General features: G+C 39.8%; 3 protein-coding genes across 9 annotated transcripts in view; 2 read left to right on the top strand and 1 right to left on the bottom strand.

Moving 5' to 3' along the window:
- Positions 1-878: 878 nt before the first annotated feature.
- LOC121880875 (tetratricopeptide repeat protein 9A) lies at positions 879-6,331 on the bottom strand. Its single transcript, XM_042388459.1, has 3 exons — positions 5,066-6,331; positions 4,521-4,703; positions 879-1,935 (listed from the first exon to the last, which is right to left on the bottom strand). The coding sequence occupies exons 1-3, from the start codon at positions 5,541-5,543 to the stop codon at positions 1,853-1,855; spliced, it is 744 nt and encodes a 247-aa protein (XP_042244393.1). The 5' UTR covers positions 5,544-6,331; the 3' UTR covers positions 879-1,852.
- A 766-nt stretch (positions 6,332-7,097) lies between these two features.
- med6 (mediator complex subunit 6) lies at positions 7,098-11,413 on the top strand. Its single transcript, XM_042388490.1, has 8 exons — positions 7,098-7,165; positions 8,593-8,752; positions 9,150-9,241; positions 9,605-9,687; positions 9,801-9,909; positions 10,114-10,229; positions 10,350-10,377; positions 10,679-11,413. Exons 1-8 carry the CDS (start codon positions 7,144-7,146, stop codon positions 10,807-10,809), a joined length of 741 nt encoding a protein of 246 aa, XP_042244424.1. The 5' UTR covers positions 7,098-7,143; the 3' UTR covers positions 10,810-11,413.
- Positions 11,414-13,716: 2,303 nt separating this feature from the next.
- The window catches only part of pcnx1 (pecanex 1), a 35,631-nt gene continuing 33,262 nt past the window's right edge, over positions 13,717-16,085 (top strand). For 3 of the 7 annotated variants that reach the window (XM_042436911.1, XM_042436910.1, XM_042436909.1), the window contains exons 1-2: positions 13,718-14,092; positions 15,835-16,046. In XM_042436911.1, coding sequence (XP_042292845.1) covers positions 13,940-14,092; positions 15,835-16,046 — 365 coding nt within the window. In that variant the 5' untranslated portion in view covers positions 13,718-13,939. Of the gene's footprint in view, positions 14,093-15,834; positions 16,047-16,085 lie in introns of all 7 variants that reach the window. The other 4 variants (XM_042436914.1, XM_042436913.1, XR_006100430.1 and 1 more) reach the window with 3 other exon arrangements.

Raw genomic sequence — 16,085 nt, 5'->3', positions numbered from 1 at the left:
AAAATGTTTGCATATTCATGATTCAGGATGTTCCAGTTCAATATGAGACAAGGAGTGGATGTCATTTTAAGAACTTCTAACTCTGTACTTGATTTTTTTTAACTTTTTTTGTGGAAAAAACACATCAGACACAAATTACTAATCGAAGTATCAGTATATCATGTGTCTTAAAACTTGTCTGAAGGGGATCTTTAACTCATTTTGCAACTCTGTTTTCTAATCCAGGAAACCAGCTGGCTGCCATCTTTGTTTGGATAAGGAAACAGTCACAACTTAGGAAATTGATTAAAAATCCTTTTTATCATGCAGCGAACAGAATATTTTTCCCCCAAGTGGTTTAAAGAGTCTTGAAATACCTTGGGGTTCTTCGAACATTGCCTAGTAATTATCTTTCTGAGGAACAGATGGTTAACACTGTGTCTTGAATGGAGCTAATGCTAATACACGAAGCCTCAAACTGTGGCTACCCAGCACAAAAATGGCAGACAGACAAAGCTAGACGGTGGAGACCGAACAGACCTAAAAGTAGAGACTTACATTTGCCAGGTGGCCAGAAACACAACTCTAAATGAATGCTAACGCACCGTGTCTGTTGGATGTGAGATGAGGCAACAGTTTGCTAACAAGTTCACTATATCAACTTGAAAGAAGATATGGCTAAGTCGCCAAAAAATCAGTTACTGCTGGATCAAAGTATGAAATTTTAATTAAGCCTCCACTTTTAGATGATTATCTGTGTTACATCAGGATGTTTTCTGCCTCATGACAACATGCCGTGTTATATAATATTCTAGAAAATCAACTCCATGACCCTGCTTGTTATTACCCGAGCCTCGCCATGGCAACTACCAAGATGAAAAGGTATAAAATCATTTCAATCAGTTTTGGTTCACTTGTTTATTTACACATGTGCTTTCATCAGCATTTTTCCATAGACTCATTTATATCTTATGAGGAACATTTTAGGAAAATGAAAATAGTAAATTAAAAGGAAGTCCACTGCTGCAGCACAACAACAACAACAAAAAAAAAAAAGTACTTCAATCAATAGACACATTTATTACACGCATACCTTTACAATAAAACATACAGTATTTGTTGATACAGTAAATGCTGTGAATGAAGTGCTTTGTTTTGGCATTAATAAACAAGACGCAAATAGCCGGCCTCTCCGTTATATTTCTTGTGGTTTCTATAAAGTAGCTTATTTACATTTTGTGATATGTCTCTTAAGTTCATACTGGAATTAGCAACCACGTGCTCATGATGTCCTGCCTGCGCGCTGAGAGTTAAAAACCTACTTACTGAAAGCACCTTTTGTTCAGAGTTAATTGAGAGTATAAAAAATCTTGACCTTTAGTAGTAACTTTTAAAATCAAAGTATGGTTACAGAGGTGTAGGTGGTTGTTACTCATTTACTCCATGCGACTCAAAAGACATCTTGTGCGAGGGCAGGTGCTAATTTACAGTTACGCTCGCCTGCAGACTTGCTGGATTCACTCTGTGGACCTTGTTGCTCCTGTCTCTATCACAAGTGTTGGCCTGTATGTGCAATGTTTGGACTGGCAGTGCATCAGTTTGTAATGGTTAAAACGTACTCGGGATGGATTTTTACTAGTTAAGTTTGGCGGTTTGGAGACAGAAACTCAGCATCTGGTACAATTTTTCAAAAATGCTTCAAGCACACAGTGGTAAAGTTCAATCACATAACTGGCAACCGGATGCTGTGCAAGGCAAAAGCAAACAAACATCGATTCACACCAAGACCTCCGACTCATGGTGTGTAAGGTCTGGGTGGCACACAGTAGGGCAGGAATTTTTGACGGGTGAGAAGTCATCAGACAGCGAGTGCTTATGTTGCCTCTTTCTTTTCCCTTTGGGCATTCCGGCGAATCTTCATCTCTGTCAGCTGGATGTAGCGGATGACATTGGTGTCTGGAAAACAAAGACAGGAAAAGGCTGATTTATTTCCTGCTCAGGGCAGGAAATGGTGCATCAATATGCACATAAATCTTCCACTAAAACAGAACTCAGTGGTATATATGACAACGTTAAGAGGCTAAAGGAAAAGTTATACAGAAACTCAATTTGTGGAAATGTTTTTTCAGACACTGTGAAAAAACATGTTTTTGTTTCCATGCATTTTAAGCTTACACTGGGGGGTTATAAAAGGGTCGACTGAGACCGACACTGGCGAACAATTATGTCATCAATCAAGTGCAACATAATGTAAACATTACCAAAACTCCAGTTTACAGTACGACAACAGCAAAGAGACGAATCATATGGAGATCTGAATTGAAAAGGGCCATAAAATACACAAGTAAAACACTTGTAAGGGTTTAGAATATTATTAAATTTAAAATATTTTATCAGATATGTGTTCCCAATATTGAGAATGAATTCCATGCTCACATTTGAAGATCAATGTGGAGGCTACAAAAGGCTGAATAGATTTCAATCATTTAAAAAACAAATACATGCACCGTCCGACTACGAAGGAGACCACATCACAAACATTATTCTTTTACTCTATAAAATAACACAATTAAAGTTTAGTTTTGCTTAGTTTCTCATGGCTATGCTTCCCAAAATGAGGCCTTGGGACAACTGCAGGTCCCTGATGGATAACTAGGAGGTCAAGAACAAGTTTAATTTCACTCTGTAGATGTCACAGCAAAGGAAGAACCTATAAAACCTAATATGTTAATCAGAGGTCTCACTGTCATGTCACAACCAACTCTTTTCCAGTCTGCTAGTCACTAGCAGCTATTACAGTCCTGTAATAGCTGTCCTGCAGTAGTCCCCAATGTTTTCCACTTAAAGTCATTACTTGACTTCTGCGCCTACCTGTGCACCTGTTCCCAATTCCCTAATCAGCTCCCCGCCAATTAATCCTGCCCCTTCCCCTCAAATCCCTGCCAGCTCATCTATAGACAAATCTGGGTTGTAGGTGAAAATAAACATGATGTCATTTCAGGCTGTGCTGCTATAAGTTGCTCCAACAATAAACTTAAACTTTGGAGGACGTAAAGGAAGGTAAAAGCATCTGCCCTATGAAATCAATATTACTTTCATAACGTCCATTAAATCCTCATGTTTTGATTGCATTCTGAGCAGCAGGCTGATCAGGCTCCCCGGGTGTGATGGTGCACCAACAATGTCGTCTATGTCTTGCTAGCTGGGTGCTCTCTTAAAGCTACCTTTCCTATCTCATATTCCACTTTTACAGTATCCTATAAAATCTGAATTTTATTTCTATTGAATTACTATTTTCTATAGATTATAATGCAAATAATTCCTGCCGGGTAAAAGCTTTTCCACCCAGCACTTTCACATCCAGACTGAGGAAGTCGGATAGAAGCAGCACGTTATTTTTTGTGTTTTTACACACTTGATAGCACAACACATAAATAAGCTGCCGGATTTGTCTGAAGTCCTTTTTCACTGAACACATTTTGACATGTCACAGTTGAAAAAAAATGTGTAAACAATAAAATTAATGATGGCTGGATTCCATTTAGCTGCTTCAGGTTCAGGGACCTGGTATTGTGCATGCTGGCTCACTGTCACACTGTCACAGCTTACTGGGACTCTTTAATAAAACAGAGCCGTGTAATGTTGGTAGTTACACCTGTGCTTTATCTACTATGAAAAGTCAAAATGTCTTGCCATAGCAGATATTTGATTTGTTAGCCTGTCTTGACTGACCACCTGTTAACTAACCTCACTTTGAACCACTGATATAGTCATTTCACTTTTACCTTACTTGCCTGTCTCGAGTCCTTCACCTGCCTCGCTGAGCCTTTACCTTCACTTGCTCCAGGAGGGTCAAAACTACACCTCCACAAGTCAAAGACAGAGCTGCTGATTTTTACATGATTTATATTTTTCTGTGATTAAAGCCACTAGATGCAGAATTTGTACTTGACTGTAGCATCTTCCAAATGATTCTGATGGCACATAGTGAATTTTTTGAGCAGTATGTGTTGCTTTTAGCCAAATCATCTTAGTGTCCCTGGGTCGAATTCATAGGAATCTGTGAAATTTATATCACTTAAGTCAGACATTTACAAATTCTATACATACTGGTTTTAATGGAGTCACGATTTGTCCCTAATTTAAACAGCTATCACAAGTTAACAAGAACTTAAATCCAATCTACAGTCCCAAAATAAGTATTTGATAATTTTGTGACACATTTGTGTAGCTGGAACTAGATTATATTTTGTATTTTTAGTTGACAAATGCCAAAAGAGAACTAGGGTACATTATCTGACAATCAGCGAATCAATACATCGACTCATCGTTTCATCACTAGATTTCTTAGCAGGACAACATGCGACAACACAAACAGATGTGATTCCTTTCAGCACACCAACTCAAACGTGGTCTAATCCACGTATAATCTACAAGCTCTCGACATGGAAACGTTTGGCAGCCTATGTGCAAATCTGTCAGTGTGATTGAGAAGACTGCTGAGATACTGGAGTTCAGCACCACAGTCTGTCAGTCCTGACCTGATGGCTCCTGTTTGTGTGACTCCTTCAGGTAGTACAGGGCCTTCTGGAAGTCTCCTAGGTGGTAATAGGCCACACCGGATCGGTACAGAGCTTTGAAGTTCTTTCCCTCCTTGTGTAGCACTTTCAGACAGTACTCCTTCACTCGCTCATAGTTCACCAGCTCCATTTGCAAAAGGCAAGCTTAGAATGGGAGAAGAGGAAAATAGAGGAGAGAGGAGTAGTTATTGATAACACTGCATGAGATAATGTTTGAATTTCAATACATCATTTGCTTCATTATTTAATAAATAGCAAATATATCGACTGAATTTGCGTGGGGGTGAATAAATATACCATCAATTGGAAGTGAGTATCAGAAGAAAGTGAGGCAAATAGTGGGGTAACCCTGAGAATGACTCATACACTTTATGAATCATTCATGAGCTGTGGAGTATTCCCAGAATCTTTCTCTGTAGAAAAGAGACCAGATTAAGTGTAGTGTGTGTGTGTGTGTGTGTGTGTGTGTGTGTGTGTGTGTAATGTGTGAGAGAAACGTCTCTTACCGGCCAAGCTGTTGTAACACTCCAGCTCTGCATTCTCCATGGCCCCCTTCTGCTCATCTGTCAGCGTGCTGGACTTGCTGATGGTCGGCAGGAGGGGGGACTTGGAGCTGGTGTCCGGATCTCCCAGCACCCTGCACAGCCCCTTGATCTCCAGCAGAGCGCGGTGATACTTGCCAATCGCCTCTCGGTACTTCTTATCCTTGTAGCACTGGGTGCCTTGGCTCTTGAAGTCCAGCGCCCGCCTCACGACGTCGGCTGGCTCGTTGTGGGATGGCTGTTTCAGCATCGACCCACCATGATGCCTCTGCTGCTGGAGCTGCTGCTGGTATCTGGCATCTTTGGTCCGGCTGCTGCTGCCGCTGCTGGGAGGCTGAGCGCACTGCTGGAGCCTCGGGGAGCCGCCGCCGTTGTCGGTGTGGTTGCCTCTGCCTCCTTCCACCCTGGAACTGCCGTCGTGCCCAGCCTGGATCACGTTCATTTTCGACGTTATTTCACTGTACCCGCCCTGACACCGGGCTGTAATTTAGCTGGGAGATTTGGGCTCTTTCACTGCATCCTCTCGGCCGTATAGTTGCGTCTTCGCCTGGCCAGCAGTGTCGCAGCTACGTCTTCTCTCTGCGCAACCCTGCGCGATGCGCGCTCCTCCGTTGTAGCCTGTTCTCGTATTTTTCCTCTCCGACCAGCCGATTGGTCGATAAATACAGGGCCAGTGGTCCCATGGGGGTACTTCAGCAGGAAGAGGAGAGGTTTGATTTTATTATCAGTTCATCTGGAGATAATTTCATTATCAATTTGTTTGATAACTGCACATACTGTTTTATTTCAAACCAAACTGGACGAACAGTTCTTTGTTGATAATGTGGGTGATGTTCTATTATTTTTTGATTAAATTATCTGATGAAATCATTAAAAATGAGATACATCTTGATATTTATCTTGCACTCTTTGCATTGTTTTTGATTTATTATAATAAAAGAATTAAAATGTCGTTCTAATTTCTCATTTAATTATATTTCTGTGTGTCATCCATGCAAGTTCTTGATGGGAGCACAGTCTCTCGCTCTTATCTCAAATTTGGAGGAATGCAGTCATGTCAGTCATCTCCTCTCAGATGTATCAGATAAAGATCATCCAGCTTGTCTCCTCTCGCCCGAGCAGTCTGCCTTTCTCCCTGACTGCTCGCTTTCTGCGCAGCCAGTTTGGACAGACACATGACGAGCTATAGTCCCTAATGACAGGCTATGATGTCATCCAAACTGGGGTTTATGCAGGTTAAAAGGGTGCTGCGAGCCTCCATTATACTCCATTATGAGGGGGGGTGCAGGCAGCCAGGTGATGAATAAGGTCGCCCCTTTTGCACTCTGTGTGTGTGTGTGTGTGTGTGTGTGTGTGTGTGTGTGTGTGTGTGTGTGTGTGTGTGTGTGTGTGTTTGTAAGCTTGTTATTCACCATGCTCAAATCCATCTGTTCTGTCACACTCTCAGGGCAGTGAACTCAGCTGTCTGGGTGTGTCTCTGGAATTTCAGCTCTCTGGAGCAAATGCTGCATTGCTGACCATAAATGAAAGCCAGGACAGCTATTATATACGACTGGTTATTGAGAGATTAAAAGTATGCTTGTTTTTTTTAAATATTTTGTGCCTTTAAGTAGCCACAAAGGAACTGGGTGTGCCGTTGTTTTGTTAAGAAAGATGCGCACATGCACAAACACAAAGTCTCAAATACAAATTCAGTTGAATGATGCGTGAAATTAAAGTGCAGATACAATACAGCCAAATTAGGCACAAAAAATCAAAACACAGTGGAGTTAATTATGACATTTTTCATTTGTGCGTTTGATTTTTGTGTGTTTATGTGTATTAAAGAAAACAAAATAAAATCCTAAAAGTTATTATAGTGTTGTCTCTCTTTTGCAAACTAGTTGTCTTTTTTATTTAAAAAAAATTAATTTACTACAATTTTTGTTTACACTTTATCTGTCCGCTTTACTCCAATTTAACTAATTAATATACGTCATCAAACTGCGACCCGGAACAGATCAGTTGATAACGTAATCTTAAAGAGACGATTTGTTTACATCATGGCGTCGGTGGATTTCAGAGGTAGCTAAATGACCGTTGTATTATTTGATTATCTGTTAAAGAATATTTTCAGGCTTTTTTGTTGTGGCCACATGTAATACGCCAGCGATTGACGTCGTATATTCGACACTTTGTGATAAAATAAATCTTCTATGAAGACCTTTGTCTCTTAGTGCTAGCAGCTAACTGTAGCAACGATTAGCATCTCCCCGGTTTGATTAGCATGTCGGCTAACTGACTCTGGATACTTGCTTGGATGGGCTCATTTCTTTTGTACAAACACATACAAATCTAAACACGTGAAGGATAGTTACGTTTAATGCGGACCGAGGAAGATTTTCTACATACGTAACGCTAACGTTAGGTTTAGGCTACAAACATCCGATTCGGTTAGCTAATGTCTCGTAATGTTAGTGAAGCTCGATACGACATCAGATGGAATAACATTAAATAATCCCTCTATTAGTGGAATTTGGTGTTAAATATCTTTGGTGCTTTTGTTCATTGATTGGTAAATAATTAGTCACTGCTGCTGAAGTATTGGCAGGCACTCAAATGTCTATGGTTTAGTCCCAGTTTGTGCCTCCCATGTATTAGCATTACCGTTAACTTACTGACAGTTAGTTGTTATGTTATTATATGAGAGGAGCAAACGTGGAGATTTATGAGGAGAAATTATATTTAGCTTTTATCTTGATGGCTATATCGAGCTGCAACGATTAGTCAATTAATCGGTTACTTATTAGTTGTTAGCTATTATGATAATCAAGAAGTCGTTTTAGTAAGTTTGTAAGCAAAAATGACAAACATTTGCAGGTTCCAGGCTCTCAAATTTGAGGATTTGATGCTTTTTAATGTTGTAAACAATAGTAAACTGAGTTTCTTTGAGTTTTGACTGTTTGTTGGACAAAATAAACAATCTGAAAATGTCACCTTGGGCTGTGGGGAACTATAACAGGCATTTTTCACCATTTTCTGGCATTTTATGGACCAAACAATCGAAAAGATAATCAACAGATTAATGGGTAATAATATTTAAAATAATACTAAATACTTAAAACCAACAACAAAGTCAAGAAACTATGAGAACATATATTTGCTTAGTCAATAATTAGAGGGAGGTAAACATCATATCTTAAAACCTAACTCTATTAAAGTAAGGTTTAGCCAGTTAGGTTTTCCAAAGTCTTCCAGCCCTGAAGGTAAAGTCCTTATTGTAGGATACTCTTTCCACATCAAAGCGACATTAAAACCTGAGGCTGCGATCTTGCTAGTATGATGTATATGATATTAGTGCCCCATTAATCAATGCTATAAAAATGTTCAGTATAATACTGAAATCAACTCGAACCTCACATGTAAGCAATGTAAACTGAAATTGGCTTGATCTCAGCCAAGTATATTAGTAAATATTCTCATTTAATGTTGACTCCTTGTTCAATTTTCAGACAACCTTCTTGGGATTTCCTGGGTGGACAGCGGCTGGGTGCCTATTCTTAACCCTGGAAATGTGCTGGACTATTTCTCTGAGAGGAGCAACCCCTTTTATGATCGAACCTGTAATAATGAGGTAGTGAAGATGCAGCGGCTTACTCTGGAGCATCTGAAGTAAGTTCATAGTGCACAGTTGGATTTGGTGGGATTTTGCGAATAGTTGCACGTAATTAAAGATGAAATGTGATGGGTAGCAGGGTGAATAATCCAGGTTCAAGGTTTATTGTTAGCAAACAGCTCTTCTGGTGAGGTTTTGTTGAGCAAGACAGTCCCTACCAGCTCCATTTAAACCTGACTTCTCACTGCAATTTAGTTTCAAGGACTAAGTGTCACAGTAAAGTAAAAACAGTATTAGCTCAAAAGAAGATACCGAATGCAATGATTCATGGCACTTAATCAACAGGTGGACCTTGTACATTATACATTAAAAAGGACCAGAAACATATTTTCATTTGTATCATTGAGTTACATGCCAAACTAAATGCAAACATTGTTTCTGTCTCATTTTCAGTCAGATGGTGGGAGTGGAGTACATTCTTCTTCATGCTCAGGAGCCAATTCTTTATATAATCCGTAAACAACAGAGGCAGTCACCGACACAATGTGAGCAGCGTTGCATCTTAAGAATTCAATGTGTATTGCATGTACATGTGGTATCACAACTACCTGCACTTGTCATTATTCCTGTAATTATGCTACTATGTGTCTTACTGAAGTAAAGGGGAAATGCTTCAATGGACTATTGGTTGTACACCTGACCGCTGGTGTCCTCAGTATCATTATCCAGCAGCATAAATGTTGTCACAGGTTACAAAACATTCAAGAACTGTTATATTAGTTTTGTTTAAACACCAGTTATTGGATTTGTAATCAACCCCACCTTACTGACTTTTACTGTCACAAAAAGTAACAAATATTTAAACACACACTCACAATCTTGCTTGACTGTATGTCTCCACCCTCTAGTGATTCCCTTGGCTGACTACTACATCATAGCTGGAGTTGTGTATCAAGCCCCAGATCTGGGAACAGTAATCAGCTCCAGAGTGGTGAGAACTTATAATATGGTCTTTTATGATACACTTAAAACAGTGAAAGTTTATTGAAGGGAGATTGAAGTAGTAGTAAGAAACTGAAGACACATGAATCATATCTATTTTAGCTTTCTGCTGTCCATGGAATCCAATCTGCGTTTGACGAGGCCATGTCATATTGTCGCTATCACCCATCCAAAGGATACTGGTGGCATTTCAAGGACCAGGAAGAGAGAGGTTAGGTTTTTGACACTTCATTTCAGCAGTGCAACAATGATTACATTGTGGTACTAACCATAATGTACCAAGCTCACCAAATACTGAGGAGTACAAGAGCCAGAGCTGCAATCCTGGAATATTTATAAAAGCAATAGCAAGTTCAAGTTTGACTTGATGATTTTGGCAAAAGCTGATAAACAAAATGCTTTGCTTTCTCCAAAGAAAAAGCCAAGCCTAAGACTAAGAAGAAAGAGGAGCCTAGTTCACTGTTTCAGAGGCACCGCGTAGACACTCTCCTTATGGACCTCAGGTCAAAATTTCCGCCAACTTTCTACCAGGTACGTGTTATACTGGCTCAAAATATTAATGTACAATCTTCTCAGTCTTTTCCCAGGAATTTTTCCCAGAAAAATAATTATTTCATGTTAATATGATTTTTTTTCCTTCTGCAATTTCAGCCTAAGCCTGGCGAGAAGCCTATTCCAGGTATGATCTTGATAGTTATAACATCTAATTATATTTAGATATTAAAGTTACATAATTATTAGTGTCTGTGTCTGTCTTTCTGTGCTTTGCATTTAAATTTTGTGCATTTGTGGTATTATTACACTTGGTCTTTGTATTAGTGGCTGTGCTTCTGGATTATTGCCTAAACATTCAGAATTTTAATTGATATAAATTTGGCTTAGATATCTCATTTTAAAGGTAGAATGTGTTCATATTTCATTGTAGATGACATCCACAAATTCCATGAGTTTCCCTCTAATTGTATACTGTTGTATTGCAGTTGAGGTGAAGAAGGAGCCTGAACCTCCCACAGAAGCTGTCAAACAAGAGGAGAGGGAGCCAGCCACAAAGTCCTCCGCTCCAGCTCCACCAAGCAAGCCGCCTCCTGAGAAGCGAGCAAGGCTACAGTGACAGCCGTTCCTCTCACACTCTGGAGAAAGACAGTGAACAGTCCTACAGCACTAACCAGAAGAACAGTTGAAGATTTTCAGAATTTCTCTTCAAGTTTCTAAAATTGCAAGATCATCCACCACTCTGCTCATTCGATCAGTCGACAGGATGCTGTGAACGACCGTGGCAGTTGTCTGTCTCAGTGCCAGGACTACTTTTATACTGTAACCTTAGTCTTGTGCGCTTAATAGGTTTGGCATCATGAACATTTCAGGCAGCTGTACTACAAACAGGGGTTAACTGCATGATGTCAGCAGGCATCTCGCAGCGTACGCTAAGGATGTGGCTTTTTTTGATGATAAGCTGACATCAGCATCAGTGTCGGTTTACTGATGACATCAGCGTTATGTTTGTGTTGTGGCGACTTCAGAGGACAGATTCATTCCCGCTCTGCTTTTACAGGAAAATGTGTCACAAATGTATCATCTTGTATGAAAAGGCAGAGAGCTTCCTGACCGTAGCACCCTTATTTGACTACATACACTTTCAACTGCTTTCTGAAAGGAATTCTCCACTTTAATATCTTGCTTTGTTTGTTTTTGTATTAAAAGTATCAGCTACTATATCCTGATGTGTTTTATTGTTGACAAGTAACAGTCTCCAGTTTTGCTCGATCAGTTTTCACATCCTCTGAGCAAAATATCATCTTAAATGTAAGTGAAATCATTTTGATGCTGTCCCATGATCAAGGACTCATCACCTCAGGGCTGAAATGCTTGTGGTTTACTTTTTTTCTAAGCACCTTTAACTACACTTAAAGGCTTCCTGACCTTTTTTGTATAATTACCGTCAAACCTGGATGTATTGATCAAATCATATTCAAATAAATATTGATTAATTGGATGTTGATGGGCAGTGTACAGACTAAATTTGCAGATAAATCTACATCTCTAATGCTCCTTAACAAATCTTTATAATCTGTGTTTGCAAAATACGATGTACCGCTACTCTGCCCTTAGTTCCCTTTTGTACCTAATCGAAGAGGATGGTCTTTAGTGGTGGAAAGTACTGTATTTTAGTTCAATTTTGAGGTACTTTAATTGAGATTCCATGTCTACTCCACTGCGTTTCAGAGGGAAAAGTACTTTTTACACCACATTTGTCTGACAGCTGGAGTTACTGGTTACTTTACAGATAAAGAGCTTTGTTAACAGTTCCACCGAAGACATTTCCTCTTTAAACTGCTCACATGATTTCATTTAAATTTGTTCTAAGGGCCAAAGAAGTAAAATCATCCAGTATTTCACAACAATAACAGATTTTTTCTTCTTTCTTGCAACTTTTATCATCTGACTTCTCACATTTATCTGGTGACCCACTGACGGGTGCCTTACCCCTATACTGGGAACCACCGGACTACACTACCGATCTGAAAATAAAACAGTTAAAATTAGCTCCGACTTACACACTGGTGCATCAATATTAACAATGTAATGATGTAATATATAATAATAGACCAGTCACAGGGACTATTTTCTTTCAGAATGAGTACTTTTGATACTTTAAAGTACATTTGCTGCTAGTGCTTTTGTGCTTTTACTTATGTAATTTTACTTGGGGTATTTTTACATCGTCATATTGATACTTTTACTTAGGTAAAGGATCTGAATACTTCTTCCACCAATGGTGGTCTTGGCTTCTTTTTTAAATTTACAAAAGGGTATGAACAGAGCAGTGGTGGGAAGTAACCATGTACATTTACTTAAGTACTGTACTTAAGTAAAAAATTGAGGTACTTGTACATTACTTGAGTATTTCCATTTTACACTACTTTATACTTCCACTCCACTACATTTCAGAGGGAAAAATTGTACTTTATACTCCACTACATTTATCTGACAGCTTTAGTTACTTTTCAGATGGAGATTTGACACAATGGATAATATAACAAGCTTTTAAAATACAACACATTGTTAAAGATGAAACCAGTGGTTTCCAACCTTTTTGACTTTTGACATCTCACAAAAAGCAGTGTGTAGTCGGGGTCACATTTCAGATGTCTATGACTTGTTAACAGCTCCACCAAATAGTGATTTTCCCCTCTAAATTTCTCACATGGTTTCATTTCAATAAATGTTCAAATGATCCAATATTTCGCCAAAAATCAAAGATTAGAGAAAAAGTCCAAAAACTGAAAACAGATTAGTGTATCAGAACTTTTTTCTTCTTTCCTCTCCCATTAATCATCTCACGACCCCTCAGATTTATCTGGTAACCCTTTGGAGGGGCCTGACCCCTAGTTTGGGAACCACTGGACTAAACTAACTAACTGTATATAAAGTAGTTGAAACTAGCTCCATTTCCAGCAGTTACAACAGTAACATGCTGCTTACACACTGATGCTTCAGTATTAATAGTCTAATGATGTCATATATAATAATATATTAGTCAGAGGGACCAAACCACTACTTTTACTGCAATACTTTAACTACATTATGTACTTTTACTTGGGTAAGGTTTCTCATGCAGGACTTTAACTTGTAATGGAGTATTTTCACATTGCTGTATTGGTACTTCACGTCAGTAAATGATCTGAATACTTCTTCCACCACTGGGATTGAGGATAAAACACATAGTTCACATTTGATCTTCTCTGTAAGCAATGGGAGAGTAAAATCACCAGGTGTCGCCAGTTGGTCATATATGTTTCTGACCCTCACTCCGAATAATACATTTTAGTTTATGCATTTGTGTTGTGACTGTCATGCTGAAGTCTAACATGCATTGTCACTCGCCACTTATGCATTTACACCCAGGAGAGGGAGCTAAAAGCACGAAATCATCACATAGCAATGATGCATGTTTGAAGATATTTTGGCATAGACCGCTTCCATGGCTACTACTCTATATTGATACCACGAAGAAGAAGCTTCTCGCAGGGCGTGGTGGGATAGTAGTCTCCTCGGGTGGGAGGACTGGAAACAGTGCCCCAGCTGGCTGGCTAGCAGCGGCAGCAGCAGTAGCAGAGAAGATGGCTGCAGAGGGGATTTTCAGGCCAATGTCTGAAAACAGAGCACCGTTTGTCATGTTCAGCGACGACTAGCCAGCGTGTCACCCCCAGGTTGGTCGGATTCGGAGGGGATACAACAACATGGGGTCGCAGACACTACAGATCCTGAGGCAGGGGGTCTGGGCTTCAATCACAGGCGGGTGGTACTACGACCCCGATCAAAATACATTCGTCAACGCTTTACATCTCTATATCTGGCTGTTTTTGCTATGTTTCCCCTTCACACTATACATGGTGAGTGCTGTTGCTTTTCTAAACCTCCCTTTTAATCCCTTTATTTGTGTATTTTTTTTTGTCATGACTGTTGACAACGTAAGTTACCAAGTGTCCGTTAGGTTAGCTGCCACAGGATAGTAACGGTCGGTCTCTGTCTATTATCTGGAGCGCAGACAATGTAACGTGTCGTTAAACTAGCAAAACCTAACGGAATACTGTAACTATATTTAAAATAATCTATAAAACCATACGGTTGTCGGATTTATAGGCGGTTAAACATGGTTTAGAGGGCAAAATTAACGAAATAATCCGTAAATGCCTCCCCTTTAAAGTGTAGCATCCACCAACTAGATGGGACCAGAAAGCTCTTTTGTTTAAATTCTGTTTATTTATCACTGTGAATGATGCAGTTATGATCCGTTGTTAAGGATAATCAGTCGATTACACTGTGCTAGGCTGTAATCAGGGAATTTAATTTCCCTTCCCCCTCCTCTTATCTAGTTGCTTTCCTCCTGTCTGTAGTGATTTGTGATATCACCAGTTTTCAGAAGCTACCAGCTGTGACTGTAAGAGCACAGCTGACAAGGATGTAACAGTAATCTGGCAATTGTAGAGGCTCAAATGACTGACTTTTATATGCTTATTTCATTTGTCACATAAGGTCTTTGTTGTCCCTTTTGTTTCCTAAAAGCACTATGTATTATGTGTTTACTTTTGGACAATGCCCTCTTAACTGTCCCAGAAGGACTTGACCCATCAGCAGTGCCGGGTATAGTTTGCTTGTGCCTGTTATTTATGGGTTGTTTGTCAAATAATAACACTTTAACTGCCCTAAACAGAACAGCTGGACTACAGGACAGGTTCAGATGTCACCGAATGATTCTCTTTTTCACACATGCATCGCTATAAACAAACTCGTATCAGGAAATGGCTGTTTGCTAAGCATACTAACTTCTATATCAAGAAGCCGATGTTTCGAATTGGTCTGTGGTTTCCGTTCTATTCCTGGAGTGGAAATACATTGGTCAGCTCTGTGGTTTATATTGCACCACAGGTTTGAGTGGTGCTGGTGTTGGTAATAACTGCAAACAGATGCAGCAGGATATCTCAAGGACAACAGAGACACGGAAGCTGGAGCTCAGACACCTTGTGGTAAACACACAGGTGCTCGGCTCTCTGAAGGCAATTAATAGAGACATTAAAATGATAATTGAATGCAGTAATGCCCGTATGTGTCATAAATAATAATGCATTCGATTTTTTTCTTTCAGCTGTGTTAAGGGGATACACAAGAACTTGGATACAATAGTTGGTTACTGTTGATCGGTTCAATTCCTGTCAGCACGTGATGTGTCAGCTGTCGCTCATTATGTCCCTCAGCAAGACATCGAACGGCCTACCTGCTGTCTCATCGCCTCTTTGGATAAACATGAAAGCTAAAATCTAGAGTGGGCTTTTTTAAAAATGCATTTCTGCTCCTTTTCTTTATTGTCCTTTTCAAGAAGAACAAAAACAAACTCAGACTATAATGATGATATGAAATTACATAACGGAAATTTAATCAAATCTTGACCCTTGAGATGAATAAAGGAAAACGAATAAACACAAGACACTACAGGAAGAAAAAAAGGGATGCAGAGCCACATACAGTAAATTAAGCGTGCAATCAAAAGTACATTCAGTTCCCTAATAAGTATAATTGAAGTATCACTAGCAGTAGTGGTCTCGCAGTTAATTTCTACTTCCTTCTCTAATCCCAGGCATTGCCGCCAACCATGGTGATTGTGGGAATCTACTGTGGTGTGATTGCTGCCATGTTTCTGCTGCTGAAGACGGTGAATTACCGCCTCCACCATGCCCTGGATGAGGGGGAGGTGGTGGAGCAAGCCAAGGAGACGCAGGGCAGCAGAAGCGGCACCGAGGGGGCTAATGACGGCGGTGTCACCCGTCGGGAGGACAGCAACGGCCCGGGGTAAGTTCACGTCCTCCACCACTCGATGGAGGATATCTG

Source organism: Thunnus maccoyii, chromosome 16 (assembly GCF_910596095.1).
Source record: "Thunnus maccoyii chromosome 16, fThuMac1.1, whole genome shotgun sequence".
Classification (NCBI taxonomy): Eukaryota; Metazoa; Chordata; class Actinopteri; order Scombriformes; family Scombridae; genus Thunnus; species Thunnus maccoyii.
This window is presented reverse-complemented; position numbering and strand designations above follow the sequence as displayed.

What these genes read in the sequence shown, in the direction of transcription:
- LOC121880875 (XM_042388459.1), bottom strand. Translation starts at nt 5,543, where the DNA reads ATGAACGTGATCCAGGCTGGGCACGACGGCAGTTCCAGGGTGGAAGGA. An exon ending in GTGTTACAACAGCTTGGCCG is followed by an intron (nt 4,704 to 5,065) that starts GTAAGAGACGTT and finishes TCCCATTCTAAG; the next exon opens with CTTGCCTTTTGCAAATGGAG. An exon ending in ACACAAACAGGAGCCATCAG is followed by an intron (nt 1,936 to 4,520) that starts GTCAGGACTGAC and finishes TTTGTTTTCCAG; the next exon opens with ACACCAATGTCATCCGCTAC.
- med6 (XM_042388490.1), top strand. Translation starts at nt 7,144, where the DNA reads ATGGCGTCGGTGGATTTCAGAG. An exon ending in CTTACTCTGGAGCATCTGAA is followed by an intron (nt 8,753 to 9,149) that starts GTAAGTTCATAG and finishes TCTCATTTTCAG; the next exon opens with TCAGATGGTGGGAGTGGAGT. An exon ending in CAAGGACCAGGAAGAGAGAG is followed by an intron (nt 9,910 to 10,113) that starts GTTAGGTTTTTG and finishes CTTTCTCCAAAG; the next exon opens with AAAAAGCCAAGCCTAAGACT.